This window comes from Pongo abelii, chromosome 23 (genome assembly GCF_028885655.2).
Source record: "Pongo abelii isolate AG06213 chromosome 23, NHGRI_mPonAbe1-v2.0_pri, whole genome shotgun sequence".
Lineage (NCBI taxonomy): Eukaryota > Metazoa > Chordata > Mammalia > Primates > Hominidae > Pongo > Pongo abelii.
Genome location: NC_085929.1, coordinates 28863439 through 28885410, shown reverse-complemented (window position 1 = coordinate 28885410; position 21972 = coordinate 28863439). Strand labels below are relative to the sequence as shown.

Here is a 21972-nt window from a genome sequence, read left to right as displayed (position 1 = left end):
TCCTGCTATTAGACTAAGTCGAAGGTGGACATCAGAAAGAAAGGTGCTACAGGGCGCAGACATGCTGCTGAGCAGATAAACTTTGTGTGTGGGCTGAACTAGAACTGCTTTTGGTAGTAAAGTATGGTAGGTTAGGGCAGTGACAGGCTCAGGCCACGGTTCCACAATCATCAACATGTGAACATTGGGGAGCATGTGACATTAATTGCATAGACAACAGCCATAATAGGAGTGCCCAGGGGTACACAGTACCTCGGGATTGAGGAGGTGAGTGTGGACCACAGCCCTCTTGATGTCATAGAGGTCAGTGTAGTGCTCCAGTGCTTGCTGCAGGAGGCCTGCCTTCTCACAGAGCTGGGCAATGTGGGCCCGGTCGTAATGAGTAAACATTTTATTTCCAAGGATGGCATCTGCAACCTATGAAACAGGGAGTTCGGTGAGAAGGCCTGATCAATGGCCATAACTTTTTAAGACCAGCTGCTCAACCTTGCCCCAGGGTAGGGTATAGCCTGGCAACCAGAACTCACAGGCCCCTGTCCACATCCATACCTCTGTAGTAGCAGCAGTGCTTGTTGGTCCCAAGATCCCTGGCTGTCCTTCAAGCCATCTTAGGCCCTTTGCACAAGGCTTCATCCTCCCATGTTACAGCTGGACCCAGCCCATGTGGTCACAGAGTTGGGCCTGTGAGAAAGGCTGAGGCTCCATAAAGCCCTATTACTGGGATGAGTCCAAGTCACTGTTGCAGCTTTTAAGCAATCACATTCTTTTTTTTTTTTTCTTTTTTTGAGACAGAGTCTCACTCCATCATTCAGGCTGGAGTGCAGTGGCACAATCTCGGCTCACTGCAACCTCCATCTCCCAGGTTCAAGCGATTCTCATGTCTCAGCCTCCCAAGTAGCTGGGGTTACAGATGCACACCACCATGCCCGGCTAATTTTTGTATTTTTAGTAGAGACAGAGTTTCGTCACGTTGGCCAGGCTGGTCTCAAACTCCTGACCTCAAATGATCTACCCACCCTGGCCTCCTAAAGTGCTGAGATTATAGCCGTGAGCCACTGTGCCCAGCCAGCAATCACATTCTTATAGGGTTTCTATGGCAAGATCAATGTGAGGGCTCAAGTCTACCGATTCTCCTTGAATGAGCTCAAGCCTCAGCTAGCAATGGCCAGAAGGAGACCTGAACAAAACAAATCCCATTTCTGCTTACTAGACTTCTCTACTAGGCTAAATACAGAATTAGGAGTTGGGGATTGAATTTAAAAAACAATGAACATCCCTGGAAACAATTTTGATGAGGCATAAAATCTTTTTTTTTTTTTTTTTGAGACAGGGTCTCACTCTGTTGCCCAGGCTAATGGAGTACAGTGGTGCAATCTCAGCTCACTGCTGCTTTGACCTCCCAGGCTCAAGCAACCCTCTCACTTCAGCCTCCCAAGCAGCTGGGATTACAGGCACATGCCGCCACACCTGGCTACTTTTTTTTTTTTTTTTTTTTTGAGACGGAGTCTCGCTCTGTTGCCAGGCTGGAGTGCAGTGGCATGATCCCACCCTGCTCACTGCAACCTCCACCTCATGGGTTCAAGTGATTCTCCTGCCTCAGCCTCCCAAGTAGCTGGGACTACAGGCATGCACCACCATACCCAGCTAATTTTTGTATTTTTAGTAGAGACAGGGTTTCACCATGTTGGCCAGGCTGGTCTCGATCTCTTGACCACGTGATCCACTCGCCTTGGCCTCCCAAAGTGCTGGGATTACAGGTGTGAGCCACTGCGTCTGGCCCACCTGGCTAATTTTTATTTTTTTTGTAGAGATGGGGTTTGGCCGTGTTGTCCATGCTGGTCTCAAACTCCTAGGCTCTGCTCACCTTGGCCTCCAAAAATGCTGGGGTTACAGGCGCGAGCCACTGCACCCAGCCACTAAATATTCTCTTTAAGTAAGTAATTTTTGGGCTAAGACTGGATAGGTCAACACAGCAGCCTTGCAGCATGGCTGAGTGAGTGCTCCCTCAGTATCTAATGCTGGTCTTGACAAGCTGCACTCCTGGGTGCCTTCCCCTGCCACCCAGCACACTCTTTCTTATTCCTTCTAGAATCTGCATCACCAACCAGGTATGGCCATAGAGTGACCACAGCCACTGTCACACACCAGACCACTTCAGAGTGATGCACACTCCTGGTTCCCTACACAGTTGACGATCCAAACCCAGTACTAAGAGTAGGGCTTTAGAATATCTAGCACTTACCTGAGTCTCCTATCCTTTGTTTCCTTCAGGTTTATCTTTATTTCTTGTTTTCAAACATTTTCTCCTCATAGCAACAGTGTATTTTAGAGAACGTAGAAACCATCACGCAGTCCCACTGCCCAGAGAAGACTGCCAGCATCCTGAGGCACTAAGCCAGAGCCTGCTGGCACCTCACCCAACTACTTGTTTGTCCTTTAGGGTCTGGGCATTCCTTAGGGTCTGTCTGCCAAGTTTCTGAGTGGCGCTTGGTGTGTTTCAAATCTCATTCACCAAAAACTGTTACATACACTCACAAAGTCATGAGAGTCCAATAGACCACAAGCAACAAATTAACAGAACTTTTATTTCCTAAAGTTGGAATATGACCCACTTCTTAGCAGCTAACTTGTGGATTTGAATAAATTGAGGTAACAGAACAATATACTTAATATGTTGTTTCCTAATTATAAAAACAGTAAGTGATTATTAAAGAAAAATCAGAAGAGATAAGTAAAGAACAAAGTGAACTTGTACAATCTTATCCACTTAGTACCGTGGTGAACAGCTTGATATAAACTCCTCTAAATCCCTTTCTTGTATATATATCTAAATTTAACCCAAAATAGCACAGACATGTGATTTGATTATACCTGCCTCCCACAAGTTTCAGGCCAACAATAATTTGATTATACCTGCCTCCCACAAGTTTCAGGCCAACAAATGATGCCTCACCACAATGAGATACCACTGCACACCCATTAAGATGGTGATTACCGTTATTATTATTTTAGACAGGGAAAATGTGTTGGCAAGGATATACAGAAATTGGAACTGCTGAGCATTGCTGGGAAGAATATAAAATGGTGCAGCCTCCTGGAATACAGTATGGTGGTTCCTCAAAAAGGTAAACATAGAATTACTGTACGATATGATCCAGCAATTCTACTTCTGGGTATATGCCCAAAAGAATTAAAGCAGGGTCTCAAAGAAATCTTTGTACACCCATGTTAACAGCAGCATTATTCACAATAGCCTAAAGGTAGAAGCAACCCAAATGTTCATCAATGGAGGAATGGATAAACACATGTCATATATACACATTGTGGACTATTACTCAGTTTTAAAAATGAAGGTGTTTCTAACACATGCTACAATATGGATGAACCTTAAAAATAATATGCTAAGTGAAAAAAGCCAGGTAAAAGGACAAATATTTTGTGGTTCCATGTATATGAAATATCTTGAAAAGCCAAATTAATAGAGACAGATTAGAATGGCAGTTGTTAGGGGCTAGGAAATGAGGAGTCACTGCTTAACAGTTACATAGTTACTCTGGGATAATAAAAGTTCTGCAACTATGTAGTGGTAATGGCTGCATAGCATTGTGAATGTCCTTAATGCCACTGTATCAGACACTTAAAAGTTGTTAAAATGGTAAATTTGGTTACGTATATTTTACCACAATCAAAAAAAGAAGAAAGGAAGAAATGCTGCCCCAATTAGAACTGTTTCCATGAAAGTCCTGTATCATGATTTCTGGAAAATCCTTTTAAGGAAAGTCATGGAGAATGTCCACTAAGAAGTACAAGACAAACATCTGGCACAAGCCCAGCCCAGTCCAAAGCCATTGTGCTCAAGTCTGCAAACCCACAGAGAGGTGCCACAGGTGCTCTGTCTCTCGGTGTTAGCCTACAAGTCACTGACCTGGGGTGCATGAACAAGGTTCATCTCCAACAGCCATGTCTGGAGGAGTCCCTCAGTTGGGCGATTATTCTTCAAGGCATCCAATAAGAAGGAAGTACACTGCTGAATTAAACTGTTTTCCATGAAAATGTCCACAATCTGAAACATATCCAAGCCACATTTTCACTCAGTATGTTTTCATTCAGTGTTTCATTTTCCTATTGAAATAGTTCCTGAAATATTATCTCATTTAGAAATTCAACAATTAGTTCCTTCCTTTGTATTTTTTTTTTTTTTTTTTTTTTTTTGAGATGGAATCTCGCTCTGTCACCCAGGCTAGAGTGCAAAGGCACAATCTCAGCTCACTCCAATCTCTGTCCTCCACCTCCTGGGTTCAAGCGATTCTCCTGCCTTAGCCTCCCAAGTGGCTGAGATTACAGGCACCTGTCACCACACCCAGCTAATTTTTGTATTTTTAGTAGAGACAGGGTCTCACCATGTTGGTCAGGCTGGTCTCGAACTCCTGACTTCAGGCGATCCGCCCGCCTCGGCCTCCCAAAGTGCTGGGACTACAGGCATGAGCCACTGCGCCCTGCCCCTTTCCATTTTCTTATGTCATCACAATTCACATAGAGCCAGGTGTGGTGGCATGTGCCTATAGTCCCAGCTACTCAGGAGGCTGAGGTGGATGCATTCCTTGAGCCCAGGAGTTGAGACCACTGTGGGTAACACAGAGACCTCATCTCAACAACAACAACACAATTCACGTAATTTATGGCCATTAATTTATTAATAATCTTGCAAAATCATATCACCTACATCATACTTATCAGTGAGGTATTTTACTGAAGTATATGAAAGGGAGTAACTTTTATAACATATGAACCCCCAAGCAGTAATCATACGTTACTTAATTACATCCTAGAGGCAGCTGTGATGCTTAACTTTAGGTGTCAGCTTGACTGGATTAAGGAACACATAGAGACCAGGTAAAGCATTCCTTCTGGGTATGTTTGTGAGGGCATTCCCAGAGGAGACTGGCATGTGAGTTGGGGGAACAAGTAGAATGATCCACTCTCAATGTCGGGGAACACCATCCAATCGGCTGGGGGCACAAAAAAGGAAAGAATAGATTTCTTCTCTGTCCTGGAGCTGGGACATTTTCCTCCTCCTCCTACCTTTGGACATCAAAACTCCAGGCTCCCCAGCCTTTGGACTCCAGGACTTACACCAAAGGCCCCCCAGGGTTCTCAGCCATTGGCCTCAGACGAGAGTTACGCCTTCAGCTTCCCTGGTTCTGAGGCTTTCAAACTTAGATTGAGCCATGCTACCAGTATCCAAGGTCTCCTCTAGCTTGCAGACAGTCTATCACAGGACTTCTCAGCCTCCATAATCACGAGCCAATTCTCCTAATAAACTCCCTCTCATATATCTGAGATAGGGTCTCACTCCATTGCCTAGGCTGAAGCAGTGACAAGGTCACCACTCACTGCAGCCTCTACCTTCAGGGCTCAAGCGATCCTCCCATCTCAGCCTCCTGAGTAGCTAGGACCACAGGTGTGCACCACCATGCCTGGCTAACTTTTAAAAAATTTTTTGTAGAGATGGAGGTCTCACTATGTTGCCCAGGCTCCCTTTCATATAGCTATAGCTACGCTATTGATTCTGTCTCTCTGCAGAATCTTGACTAACAAAGCAGTTGATACTTGATATCTGACTCATATATATCATTATATTATTGGGGCACAACTGGGAAAATGCAAATATTTACTTAGACAATTATTAAAGTTAAATTGATGTTAATTTAAATAATTAATATGCCTCAGTAAGATGTGAACTATAGGAATAAATTTAGTAATTGTTTTTGAAGGACAGCTTTACAGTAAAATAAAAAAGAACTTACTAATTGTGGAACTTCTCATAAAGTATGAGAAGTTTATATTTTGAACAACTTTAAAATATGAACTGTAAACAAGATGTGAACTGGAAATTTCTCTCCTATTGAAAGCTAAGTAAATTTGTCTCAAATCTCTTATTCATGTTCTCCAAAATATCTGCAGATTCCCAGATGTACAAACACATATAACTGCACTTATTATTTCTAAACAGTTGTTGGCTCTGATGCCTTGCTTCAAGCTTTGTTACACATCTATATATCATCAAAGCTCCTTGTACCAATTTACTGAAAGTGACTTGTCATGTGTTTACATCTAAATTTTAAGTAGGTTACACTAAAAAACAGGCTGATGCTCACGTAATCCAGGTCAGTCAGACACCCACAGGATGAACATCTGGGGGACGCCACAGCACTAGCTCCTGGTGCTCAGGCCAATGGTCAGGGAGAGACCATGACGTAGTAACTGGGGTGGGCCAAGGGATGGAGGGCTGGAACCTAAATGATATCCTCATACCTTACACCATCACCACCCAAAGACACAAACCCAAACAAACATTCTCTAAAGTACTTCAAAACAAAGGAGGCAATGAGTACTCACATAGTAAAGACTAGAAGACAAACTCCCCAAGTACACTAGATTTTTTAAAACTGGAAGATTCATAGCAGATGAAGAAAAGCATTGACACAAGTTAACAGGAAACGAATCAAAGAAATCTTCTAGATGGCTCTAAAAAGCCACAAAAAGTTGTCCAAAAATGCCTACGCTCACCTGGCTAATGTTGGCCAGCGGCTCCTCGTCCTGCACTAGCATTTGAGAAAACTGCAGGCCCTGTTCCGGACTGATCTTCATTACATCCCTCAGCAGAAAGATCCAGTCTGGGGTGTACCCAACCTAGAAGCAAGAGAGCACGAATCAGGAAAATCAATGAAAAACCCTGGGCATTAGAAAAGGAAGTTATCCATCCTTTGTTTTAAACTTGTGTTAACAAAGAAATGAGCAGCAACATTATCATGTGTAGGTACCACCTTCTGCCAAACACAATATCCAATTAAATGAATTGATTTCATGTACATGGAAGGCACAATTAACTATAAAAACAGCCCAGACCACAAAGAAGTTCCTCAATCTGTGTGCAAACACAGCCTGCCAGTGAGCACACAGGGATAAGATCTGGGAGTCTGCCAAAATATCAAATTAACATACAGAAGGAAGAGAGGGAGAGAAAAAACAAGATAAAGCTCCCAAATAAAAAGATGGAAGGACTGGAAAACTAAGGATAATAAAAAACTGAAGAGAATAAAATATGATCATTATGAATAAAGATCCTAACAGCAACATTGCCAACTCTCACACCAGAGGACTTACAAAGAAGGGAATTTTATAAACTTTAAAATCAGCAACCACTCAACCACACGTGAGTAATCTGTGAGATGCCACTGGTTCAATACACATTACCTTTTTGGCATAGAGCACAATTTTCTGGAATTGGCCTGTTTCTGCAAAACACTGGATCACTTTGCTTGGCACGTTTGCCCGAAGGTACACACTCAGAGCGAGCATGGGGTCAGTGGTTTTGACCAAGTCTCCGAGCTCCTCTGAGCACTCCAGCTGTGGTATGCCAAGGGACAAGGCAAAGTTAGGAGGCAGGTAAGGAGCCTGGACCAAGTTTTCAAGCTGTGCGGGGGGCTATGAGCTCACAAGTGTTTCTACCTTATCTTCTTTCAGCCACTTCTCTAGGAGTTGCTTACGCCCCTGCTGAAGAACCAGGTGGCAAAGTTCTAAGGATTCAAGTTTATTGAGCTGACCCTGGTCGAGCAGGATTCCAAAGTACTGCAGCAATGGAGAAGCCTGGCCAGACTGAGCGGGTATACTCTGGAATTTCTGGACCGTCTCTCTGGTACGCAGGATTCCCTAATAATAAATGGAAAAATAGGTCATTGTGTTGTAATCACAGGGGATCCCTTCACTCAACTTGCTTGTATGTAAAAACAAAAATCTGCCAGTGGAAATTCCACACTGCTCTGTCATAGACAAAAAGTCCCCTACCAAGGCAACTGCTTCTATCTTCAACAATAACCATAAGTATAGGGGAATCTAGGTCCTCCAGGTGGCTTCACACTTAGGGTCTTACTTCTCCCCCAGCATGCTGCACTAAGAATTCGGCCTCTCAATCAGTCTTGTAGTAGTGAAGTTCTGCCATCATTATATTCTAATTGGAAATACTCAAATTCACAGATGAAGGCTAGAAATGGTTTGTTCATAACTACCCCTTGAAAGACAAGACAAATTCTTTCAAGGACAAGCAACTTGAAAGTCTTTATCTACTCAGGAGCAGATCCAGTCTCTGAACAATTTATCCAAACGAAATAAACCAAAGAAAAAGCCATATGCCGAAATGCTGTATTCTAAAAGAGTGGAGAAAGTCCAGGGTAGGACTATCGCTAGATAAAACAGGGAACAACCACTTGATGTATTGTACAGTTGCATATTTGACAACCAGGTAGCAAGAGTGGAAAATGCTAAGTTACAGAAATGTGAAACTGTATCTAAGCTGTTGGGTGAGAGGTTTATATGCACACAAAGTGGGAGGCATGAAGTGCCCATGCAGCAAGAGTGTGCTTTTTGTTTACTTCCTTCACTGTTATGCCACTGGTGCAAAAATTTTAAACTAAAAACTCCTAACATAACACTAATAGACTGCAATATCACTAGTGAAATGCTTTTATGACTTATTTTCCTCTCAAGGTTGGTTCTTAACACTCAGAACACCTGAACAGTATTCAAGGTTTATCACCTTTGGTGCAGACGCTGCAACTTTGGCGGCTTCAGCATAGCTGCCCTGTGCAAAGAGGGTATTGAATTTTCTCACAAACAACTTCTCTGCCCCAGCCAGGTTACTACGAACGGCCAAACGCAGACCAAGGTCTGGATTCTGAAGCACGTTGGTTGCATAATTCACAATGTTATCTTCCTCAACACAAACTGACAGCACCTGTAAGGACCCAACAAGTGAGAGCGGCCCGGCCTAGAAGAGTGCTCCACCATCCCTCTGCCATGTTCCCTCCCGATGCTGGAGTGGTAGCCACATTCTCAGGCGAGTGTTGAGCACACCTGTGATGGTGGCCCTCATAGTGAAAGGATGCAAAGCAAGCCGAAAGCCAAATGGTAACAAAACAGAACAGCACAGGAGTCTATGTAGTTATTAAAGTCACACAGATAAGTGTGAGGCATTCTGCGTGACAGCGAAATGACCTATGTGGATGGAACTCACAATTTTTCTTCTTAAACTTTTTATTTTTAAAGCACAGAGTTTCTTTCTTTTTTAAAAAATATTTTTATAGAGACAGGTCTTACTATGTCGCCCAGGCTGGATTCAAACTCCTAGCCTCAAGCAATCCTCCTGCCTCAGCCTTCCAAAGTGCTGGGATTATAGGAATCAGCCACTGTTCCTGACTTTTTTTTTTTCCCCGAGACAGGCTCTCACTATGTCACCCAGGCTGGAGTGCAATGGCGTGATCACAGCTCACTGCAGCCTCAAACTCCTGGGCTCAAGCCATCCTCGTGCCTCAACTTCCCATGCAGCTGGGATTACAGGCATAAACTATTGTGCCCAGCCAATAGTTTCTTCTTTTAACTATCTTTTTCAACTATGGTTGAGAAAAGTTACTTAAATACCATAGTATCTGCTTTTTCAACCCTCCCCAGTTAGGGTGTGCGTGGTATAAAGATGATGTGCATCAGAACTGCTGTTCCATATGCAGGAAGGAGCTGCTCTCCTCCTGGAATCAATCCTGTGTTAGGAATGGTGCTGTCTGAAGAGAGGAAGTGTCAATATGAAGGAGGAGACATGGGTTTAAGTTTAATAACAGGAACTATTAATAGCTACACCCCGCTGCTTTCCTAGAGAAGGGGGAAAGTTTGAACGCCAGTCCCTAATGAATGGAAAAGGTAGAAAACAAAATGTCAGTTACACACCTGTCCCTTTTTGTTGACACCAATAATTCCAGAGGTTGGTTTGTGTGGAGCAGTGACAAATATTGTGTCAGCACTAATACGGTTCATGTAGATGCACACGCCAGACTCTAGGTCATACAGATGAAGATAGCCATACTTTGTGATCAAGTAAATAACACCATGTTTAGCTCCAATCTGTAAGAAGACAGAGAGCAAGAGGTTGGGAAGTAAGGAGGAGAAGCCATGTGGATAAAAAGAGCTCACAAATGATAAAGAGGAGTCTTTTTGTTTGTTTGTTTGTTGAGATAGGGTCTTGCTCTGTCACCCAGGCTGGAGTGTAGTGGTGCCACCATAGCTCACTGCAACTTCTGACCTCTGGGCTCAGGTGATCCTCCCATCTCAGCCTCCAATGTAGCTGGGACTACAAGTGTGAGATGCCACCCCTAGCTATACAAGGATTCTTCAGTTTCTCAGGCCAAGAGATTGCTAGTGGGAGCAATGCTTCCCTGAGACATGCATTCTAAGTTGTACCTGATTGAGAATTAGTTTTAAAGACAATATTTTGTCCAACCACTCTCAAATAAAGGTCCAATAAACTCAGGCTACTCCATTTATCTTTCAGGTAGAGCGATCCTTTCACAGTTTATCAAACCCCTTTAAGCAAGCTGTGAGTTCATAAGAGAAGGGGAAAGTTCTGGACAAAGACCTCAAATGCCAGGATGATGTTCCAGCATGCCTTCTACCACCACTTATTAACCTTTGAGTTTTGCCAAATGCTATTAACTTTTACAGAAAAATATTTAACACACAAGAAAACCTGAAGGGGCTGGGGAGAAAAAACAGATGCATTTGCCCAACCGGATTATTAGACGTATATATTAGAACAGACAGTAACTTCTGAAGTATGATTTTACCATTGGAGGAGAGAGAGAGAATAATTAAGAGCCCTGAAAGAGAATGAATCATGTAGGAGAATTTATTGAGAATGAGTGTGTGCTGGCTGCTGGCTAATGACTACAGTCCCAGCTACTTGGGAAGCCAAGGCCGGAGGATTACTTGAGCCCAGGAGTTTCAGTCTAACCTGGGCAATGTAGCAAGACTCCAGCTCTAGAAAAATAAATAATTAGTAGGTAACATATTAGTGGAAAATAGCACTTTAATCAATATATAACATATATTATTAATATAGTTAGCTAGCTATCTGGAGATGGAGGTAAGAGTAAAGAACTGAATTTCTATCTTACTCTTTAGATCAAAGTAAATTCCAGATGGGTCAAAGATTTTAAATAGAAAACAAGGACAATTAGGAGAGGAATGAAAGAAAATATAGGTAAATGTTGTGACCATCTTCAGGTGCAGAATTAGTCTCAAAACATGATACCATTGCCATACAAAAATGCAACACTTCCATAAGGTGGCACATATCACAAATTATGACTGGGAAAAATATTCAAAATACATCAGACACTTAGTATTCTATAAGTACAAAAAGCTCTTACGAATAAGGTAAAAATCCTGGAGTTGGGCACAGTGACACACACCTGTAACCCTAGCTGCTTGGGAGGCTGAGGCAGGAAGATCGCTCAAGTCCAGGAGTTCAAGACCGGCCTAGGCAACATAGCAAGACCCCATCTCTACTTTTTAAAAACAGATCCCGATAGAAAAAAAATGCAAAGATTAGGAAAAGGCAATTAACCGGATACATATGAGTGGCTGATACATCAATTCTGCCTTGATGGTAACCAAGGGAAAGACATCACAACATGGGATGCTGTCCAGCTACCACCGGCAGCATCAGTAGGAATGTGAACTGGCCAGCATGGTCAGGAGAGTCTGTGATGAGAATGTGCCCCTGACCCAGCAGTTTAATTTCTAGGAATTTATCCTTGGACTTTTAGACTAACACACAAAGATGTATGGAGCACAATGTTCCTTATAGTGTTTCTTGTAGATGTAAATACCAATCAACAGGCGATTGTTTAAATGAGTTGTAGCAAATCCACAGAACAGACGACACAGACAATAAAATACATACATTATGTTATTGGCACAGAATGATCTACAACATAGCTAGAAGAGTTTATACAGCAGCAAGGCTAGTGTAGAGCCATTTTCATAAGAGTCTATCTGTATAAATCCGCATAAATGTATGCATGTTAAGTTACTTCCAAAGGGGTAGCCAAATTATCATCAGTGCTAGGATTTCAGGTGATATTTAATTCTGCTGTTACATTTATTGATACTATTAGAAATGTATAGATAACATATATTTTATGAGAACAAAAGAGTAGAAAGGAGAGTAGATTATATAATCTTACATATATAATGTGATGCCAATTTTGTTCAGAAAAGGTATAGATGTAAATTTTTTATAAAACAAATTGTAAGATTTTTTATTTTTATTTATTTATCTATTTATTTTTTGGAAATGAAGTCTTGCTCCAGGCTGGGGTGCAGTGGCATGCAGTGGTGTGATCTTGCCTCACTGCAATCTCTGCCTCCCGGGTTCTAGAAATTCTCCTGCCTCAGCATCCCATGTAGCTGGGATTATAGGTTCATACCACCACGCCCAGCTAATTTTTTGTATTTTAGTAGAGACGGGGTTTTACCACGTTGCCCAGGCTGGTGTCGAACGCCTGAGTTCAGGCAATCCGCCCGCCTCGGCCTCCCAAAGTGCTAAGATGACAGGTGTGAGCCAACGCGCCCGGCCAAGATTTCTTATATATTTTACATCCAACTGGTTCATCTACAGAGGAATGTTTTCTTTTTAAAAAAATCTTTTAATTTTTATTACTCAAAAAAGCTCCATTTTTAATTTAGCTTTCTGACTCTGTGCCTTTCACACTTCCACAACAATATTCTGCTCCTCAATAAGGAAAGCACACTTGATCCTGTCACGAACACACTTAGCACACACGGAACTACCACAGGCCCTGCTGACATGTGTTTCTGTTTTAGGGAACCTCATAAGAACTTCAGGTCTCATAGCACGAACTCCTCGAAGTCTGGCTGGGCACATGCCACATGCAGGTTCAGGTGTTTTCCCAACCTTCTTGATGTAAAGGTGAACAATTCTCCCACCAGGGGCTTGGGACTACCTAGTTTCACTAGAGGCTGCATGTCAAAGGCTGGGCCATTCTGAATGCCAGCTCAAAGGACTGTCCCTGGGAGCTCTAGGCTCCCTCAATGGCAGCCAACTGTAAAGGAACTAAGTGTTTTATTCTTTTTTTAAATTATTATTATAAGTTCTGGGTTACACGTGCAGAACGTGCAGTTTTGTTACACAGGTATACACGTGCCCTGGTGGTTTGTTGCACCCATTAACCCATCACCTACATTAGGTATTTTATTCTTTAAATATTCTCATACCATAGTGAACATCTAATCTTTTATAATAAGAAGGAAAGAGCTGAGGACTTTGATGCGTGACTTGGCAACGTCTTCCTGCTGCCCTAACTCACCATCATGCAGGGCATTCCTTTCTATGAACAGGGCTTTCCCAGCTCACAAACCAAAGTCTTAGGCCTCTAAATGGGTTTGAAAGCATCACAGTGGTAGGAGACAGCAGAAGCAGACTAAAAATGGCAGCCTCCTGTATCTTGGGTGGTGCTAGAGTAGATTTTAGGACATGAAGATGTTTAGAGAGCAGCACATTCATACCTGCATAGCCACTGGAAAATCATTCTGTGCCTCTGGAGGAAAAAACACACCTACTGCTTTCCTTACAAAAGGTTGGTTTCCCGCTGCAGGCTGTCCAACTTCAATGATGTGCAACTAGAAGAGAGATTTTAGGTCAACCAAGGGGACCGCCTGTGGTGGTAGACAAGTGCTAGTCAAGGCACAGAGGCAAGTGGAGCCTCAGCTCCACACACGGGATGATTAACGCTAAAAGTCACATTCAACCAAAGCAGAACAATCCCCTTGTCGGAGTGCCTGTGATTATCCAATAACCTGCTGCCCACCACCAAGCATGGCACAAAAGGCCAATGCCAGGCGGCCTGGAGCCTCAGTTCCAGCACAGTGGCAGAGTCACTTCCCTTCCTTGGGCCTGGATGCCGATGAAACAAAGGGCTCCAGTCAGAATCTGCTGTCCCTTCCACCTCTGCTCTCTGCCTTCCTGGGTATGGCCCAGACTCACACAAGCCTGTTAGTGCAAGATCTCATCACTGGAGGCCAAACTCACGAGACACCCTCACCATGGCACAGGCCTGAGGTTTTCAAGGTTGTGCTGGGCGGGGGTAAGAATCTGATGACGGAGCCCATCCCTGCCTTATGAGAACAGCTCCAAGTTCCTGACCTATGCCAGTGCCTTCCCTATAACTTTCTTTTTTTTCTTTTTTAAGATGGAGTCTCGCTCCATCACTCAGGCTGGAGTGCAGTGGATCGATCTCAGCTCATTGAAACTTCTGTCTCCCAGGTTCAAGCGATTCTTGTGCCTCAGCCTCCCAAGTAGCTGAGATTACAGATGCGTGCCACCACACCTGGCTAAACTTTGTATTTTTAGTAGAGATGGGGTTTCGCTATGTTGGCCAATCTGGTCTGAAACTCCCGACCCCACCTCGGGTAATCCACCCCCACCTCGGCCTCCCAAAATGCTGGGATTACAGGCATGAGCCACCATGCCCAGCCCCCATAACTTTCATCTAAAGAAAAAATATTATAACTAACACAAGTCCACAACAAAATCCAAAATGAAGGGTAAGAGACACGAAACAAGGGCGGGAGGCTGAGCTTAGAGGACACAGATGAGGGTGTCTATGGAGGGGCAGTCTGGGTTTGCGGTCTGGGTTTGGCTGGGCAGAGAGAGGAGGGAAACACCAAAGGGGCTCAGATAAGGAGGGGAGCAGCACTGAGAGCCGGGCCAAAGGCGGAGGCTGAGCGGCAAGCATGTGGGTGCTCCTGTGGGTGCAGAAGTCTGTGGGTGGGGAATAGAAGTCTTGCACTGGGAGCTTTAAAGCAGATAAAAGGTAGTTTAGGAAAATTATTTGGCAAGGCCTATTGGTAAGAAGGCGTGAAGCAGGTCTGAGGACCTAATAAATGGCTATTCTGTAGCCCAAATGTGAGGTGAGAAAGGCTTAGGGTACCACAAAAGGGTAAGTCAGATGTGGGACTTGTTAAAGGTCAGACAGTGATGAGAGAATGGAATGGGGCTTGACCGCTATGGGTTCTTGCTCGGGAGCTGAGAAGGGTGACACTGCCAGCAGGAGCAGAGGTACAGAAAGGACACCAGGCTCTCAGGGCGGCAGCAGGAGGAGGTCAGCAGAAAAGAACTGTGTCCAGGCAAGCTCCGCCCCACATGTGGAGACAGCTGGCCAGTCCCAAAAGGACAGGTGAGTCCTGAAAGGAAGGTGCATGCCTGGGCACAGGCAGGGCGGGCACCCTCCCAGGACCCCACACCCGCCCTGTAGCTGGGAGGACCAGGTCTGCCACAAGACACAGGGCCGCTCCAGGACAGGTACTGTCAGGAAACCGTGTTTCCCAGGCTCTCTGGGTCACAGAAGACCTCCTGGTCCATCTCCAGCTCGGCTGGAGGGGCATGCCCACCAGAGAGCTGGGTGTAGAGAGAACCCTCAGCCCTTTCTCTTCTTGGAGCTGCCGTCTGTGTACAGAGCCCTGCTCTAGGAAGCGCTCTTCTCCACAGGGCACTCTGTGAGGCAGGCTCTGCTCCTCAGAGGGAGGCCTGTCGCTGCCCTGCTGCATCTGTGAAGGAGAGGTGTGCCTCACTCTGATGGAATACGGGAGCAAGCTCTTTGAGCCACATAACTAAAGTCAGTGTCCTTCATCAGCAACAAGGCTAACATGTGACCCGACTCCTTTTCCTTCTGGCTCTCAAATGAGGAGGGCATGAAGTATGTTACTCAACAGGAGGCCAAAGTATTGAGTGTATTTCACATGAGGAAGTTTGTAAAGCCACATTCTAACTGAGAACTCCTCTGCCTTGGGGAATATTTCAGGGCTAACGAACAACCCAAAATTATGGTTTGAGAAAGTGTTTTTCACAAGATGACTGTCTTGAAGCAGCTCTCCAAGTGGCTGAGACCACGCTGGTGGAACCCAAGGTCTCCCTGACACCACAAGCTCTTCCGTCTCCTCACCTCTGCCCATGACAGCCCTGCCGAGCAGCTGCTGGCCACGTCCCGGGGCCTATTAAAACCCACTGGCTCCTGGGCACAGTCCCAATCTCTCTGGAGCCTCCCTGAGGCTCCTCCCAACCACTTGGGAAGAACCATGCTAATGGCAAGGATGGCACCACACTGGTGAGTTCACAGTCATCTCCCCAAGAGCAGAAACTGTGCCTCATCTACCTTTTTTTTTTTTTTTTTGGAGATGGAGTCTCGCTCTGTCGCCCAGGCTGGAGTGCAGTGGCGCGATCTCGGCTCACTGCAACCTCCGCCTCCCAGGTTCAAGCAATTCTGCCTCAGCCTCCCGAGTAGCTGGGACTAGAAGCACACACAGCCACGCCCGGCTAATTTTTTGTATTTTAATAGAGATGGGGTTTCGCTGTGTTGCCCAGGCTGGTGTAGAACTCCTGAGCTCAGGCAATCCACCCACTTCGGCCTCCCAAACTGCTAGGATTACAGGTGTGAGCTACCGCACCTGGCCGCCTCACTTACCTTTATAGTGCATTTCAGTCTAGTCTGTGTGGAAGGATTTTTTTTTTTCTTTTGAGATGGAGTCTCGCTGTGTAGCCCAAGCAGGAGTGCAGTGGTGTGATCTCGGCTCACTGCAACCTCTGCCTTGCAGGTCCCAGTTCAAGCAATTCTCCTGCCTCAGCCTCCCAAGTAGCTGGGTTTACAAGAATGTGCCACCATGCCCAGCTAATGTTTGTATTTTTAGTAGAGACGGGGTTTCACCATGTTGGCCAGGCTGTTCTTGAACTCCTGACCTCGTGATCCACCCTCCTCGGCCTCCCAAAGTGTTGGGATTACAGGCGTGAGCCACCGCACCCAACCTGAGGATTTTTTAGGGGAATGGGGCCACTTAATCATGTGCATCACAGTGCACAGTTCTCAACACCACCATGAACCTTTTCTCACACAGACATCTGCAGGCCATGCCCAGCCACACACACGCACACCCCAACACCAGCTGATGACACTTCTCAGGGAGAAGACAGTAGAGTGGATCTTACCTTGCCTCCTGTGGGATTACGTACAGCAAAGCAGAAAAGGGTGGCAGGCTTGGCATTCCCCTCCATCTTGAACTCTGCAAAAGCCGCGGCATGGCCTTCTATGGGTTGTGAAACCTTCCTATCCACAGAGTAGAGCTGCATTGCTCCAACCACACGGTTTTGCTAAGAAAAGATATTATGCAATGAAAGGGAGAGAAAAGAGAGGAATATAAAGAAACAATTCTTAAAATATATTTCTAAAATGAAAGTCTCATACATTAGAGGTATATTTCCTCTAATAAAAATTAAATGTATTAGCTATTAAAGGCATGATATCACTCTGAATTTGATGTGGAAAGATGGCAAACACTATGGAAAAAAATAAGACCACAAAAAAGTAAGATGGACGATCCTAATTTGTTAAATATAGTAAGTGTGAGAGCATTTTTTCATGGAAAGTAACTCGTGCACTTTGGAGGAAAAACCTTAAAGCATTAATAGTAGTTAAATCAGGGGGATGCAATCACAGGTAATTTTGAAAATTGTGTTTTCTGAAATTTCTAAGTAGCAAAAATTGTATTTAATAAAAACCAATAAGGCCAGCACAGTGGCTCACACCTGCAATCCTAGCACCTTGGGAGAATCACTTGAGGCCGAGACTTCAAGACTAGTCTGACGCCATCTCTACAAAAAAATAAGAAAATTAGCTGGTCATGGTGGCATGCGCCTGTTGTCTTAGCTACTCGGGAGGCCAAGGCAGGGGGATTGCTTGGGCCAAGAAGTTCGAGGTTGCAGTGAGCTATGACTGCAGCACTGCACTGCAGCCTGGGTGGCAGAGCAAGACTTTGTCTCCAAAAAAACCAAAACCCCCAAACCAGTAAGACTAATATCTTTTATAAAACTTAGAACTTGTATTTTCTTTCTTTTTTTTTTTTTTGGTGACAGAGTCTTGCTCTGTCACCCAGGCTGGAGTGCAGTAGTGCGATCTCGGCTCACTGCAAGCTTCGCCTCCTGGGTTCACGCCATTCTCCTGCCTCAGCCTCCTGAGTAGCTGGGACTATAGGCGCCCGCCACCACGCCTGGCTAATTTTTTGTATTTTTAGTAGAGACGGGGTTTCACCATGTTGGCCAGGATGGTCTCGATATCCTGACCTCGTGATCTGCCCTCCTCAGCCTCCCGAAGTGCTGGGATTACAGGCGTGAGCCACCATGCCCGGCCAGAACTTATATTTTCTACTGAAGAATTTCAGTACATTTATATCCAATGTCAAATGCTCAAAAAGCTAAATGAATGGAATACAAAAGGGTCCCAGTTCAAGCTCCTGTAATTAAACATTCAGTCCTCTCTGCTGAGTGAGCTCACATGTAGTCATGGGTAAAATCCTCAGTCTATTCCCCACTCACTCACAACTCCTTAAAATGGGATAACAAAGGCTTCAACTTTGTCTTTAAAAATATTTTCTATTGCACAGATTTCTGTTAATGTTATTAAGCAAAGTACTGACACATGCTACAACATGGATGAACCTTGAAAACATGCTAAGGAAAGAAGCCAGGCATGAAAGGCTGCATATTGTCTGATTCCACCTATAAAATATCCAGAATAGGAAAATTTATTGAGACAGAAAATAGATTAGTCGTTGCCAAAGGCTGGTAATAGGGAGAAATAAGGAGTAACCAGCAGATAAGTGGTCTGTGTTTTAACAGAAAAATGAGCATGGAAAGGTAAAAATGAGAATCCAAAGACAGGACAAAACTCACCCTCCCCAAGAGACTGTGGGAAGACTTCCAGCAACATCATGATAGCACATTTGAGTCCTAAAGGTACAGATACCTAAACGAAGCCTAAACTGAAGCCAAGATGAAGAGACAGAGAAGACAGAACAGCCAAGGTGAAGGTGAGAGACCAGACCTGAGGCTACGTGTGTGGCCTTGGGCCGATGGCCTGCTTCTAAGTTTAGGCACCTGCCAGGCTTACCTTCCCACCTCATGCGGCTGCTGAGTGTTAAGTGTGTCAAATTTGGGTAAAGGCATGTTAAGGACTGTAGCAGGCAAGGATTCAATGAGCAAATGCATTCATTGTGCCAGGCACCATGCTAGGGGCCAGGGATAAGTAAAATATGACACAGGTCCTTATCTCAAGAACAGATGGTAAGAGTTTCCGGCAAGTATGCAAGCAACTGCAATACAGAGTGCTGATTGCTATGGCACGGGAGAGAACAAGATGCCTTATCAGCTCACCAAGATCAGTAAGTCAGGGAGGCTTCCCAGAGTGACACCTAAGCTGGAGTAAGAGCTAACTGGGTGACAGGAACAGAAGTTGTTTCAAACAGAAACAGGCATTTGTATTTGCAAATGCTTAGACAGGGTTGGCAAACTATGGCCCCATGTTCCCCTCTCCCCCTCCTTTTTTTTTTTTTTTTTTTTTTGAGAAAGAGTGTGGCTCTCTCTCACCCAGGATGGAGTGCAGTGGCGTGACCTCAGCTCACCACAACCTCCACCTCCTGGGTTCAAACAATTCTCCTGCCTCAGCCTCCTGGGTAACTGGGACCACAGGCGCATGCCAGCATGCCTGGCTAATTTTTGTATTTTTAATAGAGAGGGGGTTTCAGTATGTTGGCCAGGCTGATCTCAAACTCCTGACCTCACCATCCGTCCACCTTGGCTTCCCAAAGTGCTGGGATTACAGGCGTGAGCCACCGCACCTGGCCTCCCCTCCCCTTTTTATGTTGAGGTGACATTCACAAAATATAAAATGAACCATTTTAAAGTATATGATTGAATGGCATTTAGGACATTCGCAATGTGTGGAACCAAAACCTCAGCATAGTTCCAAAACATTTTCATCACCCAAAAGAAATTCCTGTGCCCATTAGTCAGTCCCCAGTCCCCTGACCCAAGTCCCCTAGCAGCCACCAATCCTGCTTTCTAGCTCCATAGATTTACTGATTCTAAATATTTCATATAAATGGAATAATAATAAAATATGAGGACTTTTGTGCCTCACTTTTTTCATTTAGTAAGGTTTTTGAGGTCTACCTATGTATAGCATGTATCAGTACTTCATTTTTAGGGTTAAATAATATCCCACTGTATGGATACACCACAACTTGTTTATCCACTCAGTTGCTGGTGAACATTTGGGCTGTTTCTACCTTTTGGTTATTATAAAAAATGCTATTACGAATATCTGTGTAAAAGTTTTTGTGTGGATACATTTTCATTTCTCTTAGGTAGACACCTAACAGTGGAACTGCTGGGTCAAACGGTAATTCTATGTTTAACTTTTTTTTTTTTTTTGAGATGGAATCTCGCTCTGTCACTCAGGCTGGAGTGCAGCGGTGTGATCTTGGCTCACTGCAAGCTCTGCCTCCCGGGTTCACGCAATTCTTCTGCCTCAGCCTCCCAAGTAGCTGGGACTACAGGTGCCTGCCACCACGCCTGGCTAATTTTTTGTATTTTAAGTAGAGACAGGGTTTCACTGTGTTAGCCAGGATGGTCTCAATCTCCTGAGCTCGTGATCTGCCCGCCTCAGCCTCCCAAAGTGCTGTGATTACAGGTGTGAGCCACCACGCCCAGCCTTATGTTTAACTTTTTGAGGAACCACCAAACTGCTTTCCACAGCATCTGAACATTTTTATATTCCTACCACTAATGTAGGAGGGTTCCAATTCCACCACTCTCGGCTAATTTTTGCATTTTTAGTAAAGACGGGGTTTCGCCACATTGGCCACGCTGGTCTCGAACTCCTGACTTCAGGTGATCCTCCTGCCTTGGCCTCCCAAAGTGCTGGGATTAAAGGCGTGAGCCACTGTGCCTGGCCCCCAAGGGTATTTTTAAAAGCTTAATTGAGATATAATTCACATACCATAGAACTTATCTATTTAAAGCAAGCTTGTCCAACATGTGGCCCAGTACAGCCTTGTATGTGGCCCAAACACAAATTCATAAACTTTCTTAAAGCATTATGAACTTTTGGCTGGGCGTGGTGGCTCACGCCTGTAATCCCAGCACTTTGGGAGGCCGAGGAGGGCAGATCACCTGAGGTCAGCAGTTCGAGACCAGCCTGACCAACATGGAGAAACCCCGTGTCTACTAAAAATACAAAATTAGCCAGGTGTGGTGGTGCATGCCTGTAGTCCCAGTTATTCAGGAAGGCTGAGGCAGTAGAATCGCTTGAACCCGGGAGGCGGAGGTTGCGGTGAGCCAAGATCGTGCCACTGCACTCCAGCCTGGGCAACAAGAGCAAAACTCGGTCTCAAAAAAAAAAAAAAAATTATGAATTTTTTTGCAATTTTTGTTTTTAGCTCATCAGCTATTGCTAGTGTATTTTATGTGTGACCCAAGACAATTCTTCTTCCAGTGTGGCCCAGGGGAGCCAAAAGATCGGACACCCCTGGTTTAAAGCATACCATCCAATGTTTCTTCGTATACTCAGAGGGTTGTGCAATCATCACTACAATGTAGTTTTAGAACACTTTCATCCTTTGAAAGAAACCCTATTAGCATTCAATCCTCATTCCTATCTCCCACACTCCACCTCCAGTCATAGGCAACTACTTGTCTATTTTCTGTGTCTATAGGTCAGACTATCCTGAACATTTCAAATAAATGGAATCATATAATATGTGGTCTTTTGTGACTGGCATCTTTCACTTAGCTTAATATTTCCAAGTTTCATTCATGATGTATTTTTAGTAGAGGTGGGGTTTCGCCATGTTGGCCAGGCTGGTCTTGAAATCCTGACCTCAGGGTGATCTGCCTGCCTAAGCCTCCCAAAGTGCTGGGATTACAGGTATGAGCCACTGTGCCTGGCCCTTCTAAGAGTTTTATAGGTTCAGTTCTTACATTTAGGTCTGATTGATTTTGAGTTTTTTAGTATTATGAGACAGAGGTCCCATTTAATGCTTCTACATATAAATGTCCAGCGTCCAAAAACCTTGTATTGAACAACTCCTCTTTCTTTCACTGAACTGTCTTGGCATCTTTGTCAAAAATCAGTTGACCATAAGGGATACAACATTTTGATTAGACTGGAGGAATAAGTTCAAATGATCACGCCTATAATCCCAGCACTTTGGGAGGCCAAAGTGGGCGGATCACTC

General features: G+C 44.5%; 1 protein-coding gene across 5 annotated transcripts in view; it reads right to left on the bottom strand.

Annotated features, from left to right (window-relative positions):
* CLTCL1 (clathrin heavy chain like 1) overlaps positions 1-21972 on the bottom strand; it is a 111233-nt gene that overhangs the window by 46931 nt on the left and 42330 nt on the right. For all 5 annotated transcript variants that reach the window (XM_024239974.3, XM_054543102.2, XM_054543103.2 and 2 more), the window contains 9 exons: positions 16889-17050; positions 13417-13530; positions 9778-9951; positions 8597-8794; positions 7513-7713; positions 7258-7410; positions 6571-6693; positions 3926-4063; positions 253-417 (listed from right to left, as the gene is read on the bottom strand). In XM_024239974.3, the coding sequence (XP_024095742.3) occupies positions 253-417; positions 3926-4063; positions 6571-6693; positions 7258-7410; positions 7513-7713; positions 8597-8794; positions 9778-9951; positions 13417-13530; positions 16889-17050 (1428 nt within the window). The remainder of the gene's footprint in view (positions 1-252; positions 418-3925; positions 4064-6570; positions 6694-7257; positions 7411-7512; positions 7714-8596; positions 8795-9777; positions 9952-13416; positions 13531-16888; positions 17051-21972) is intronic.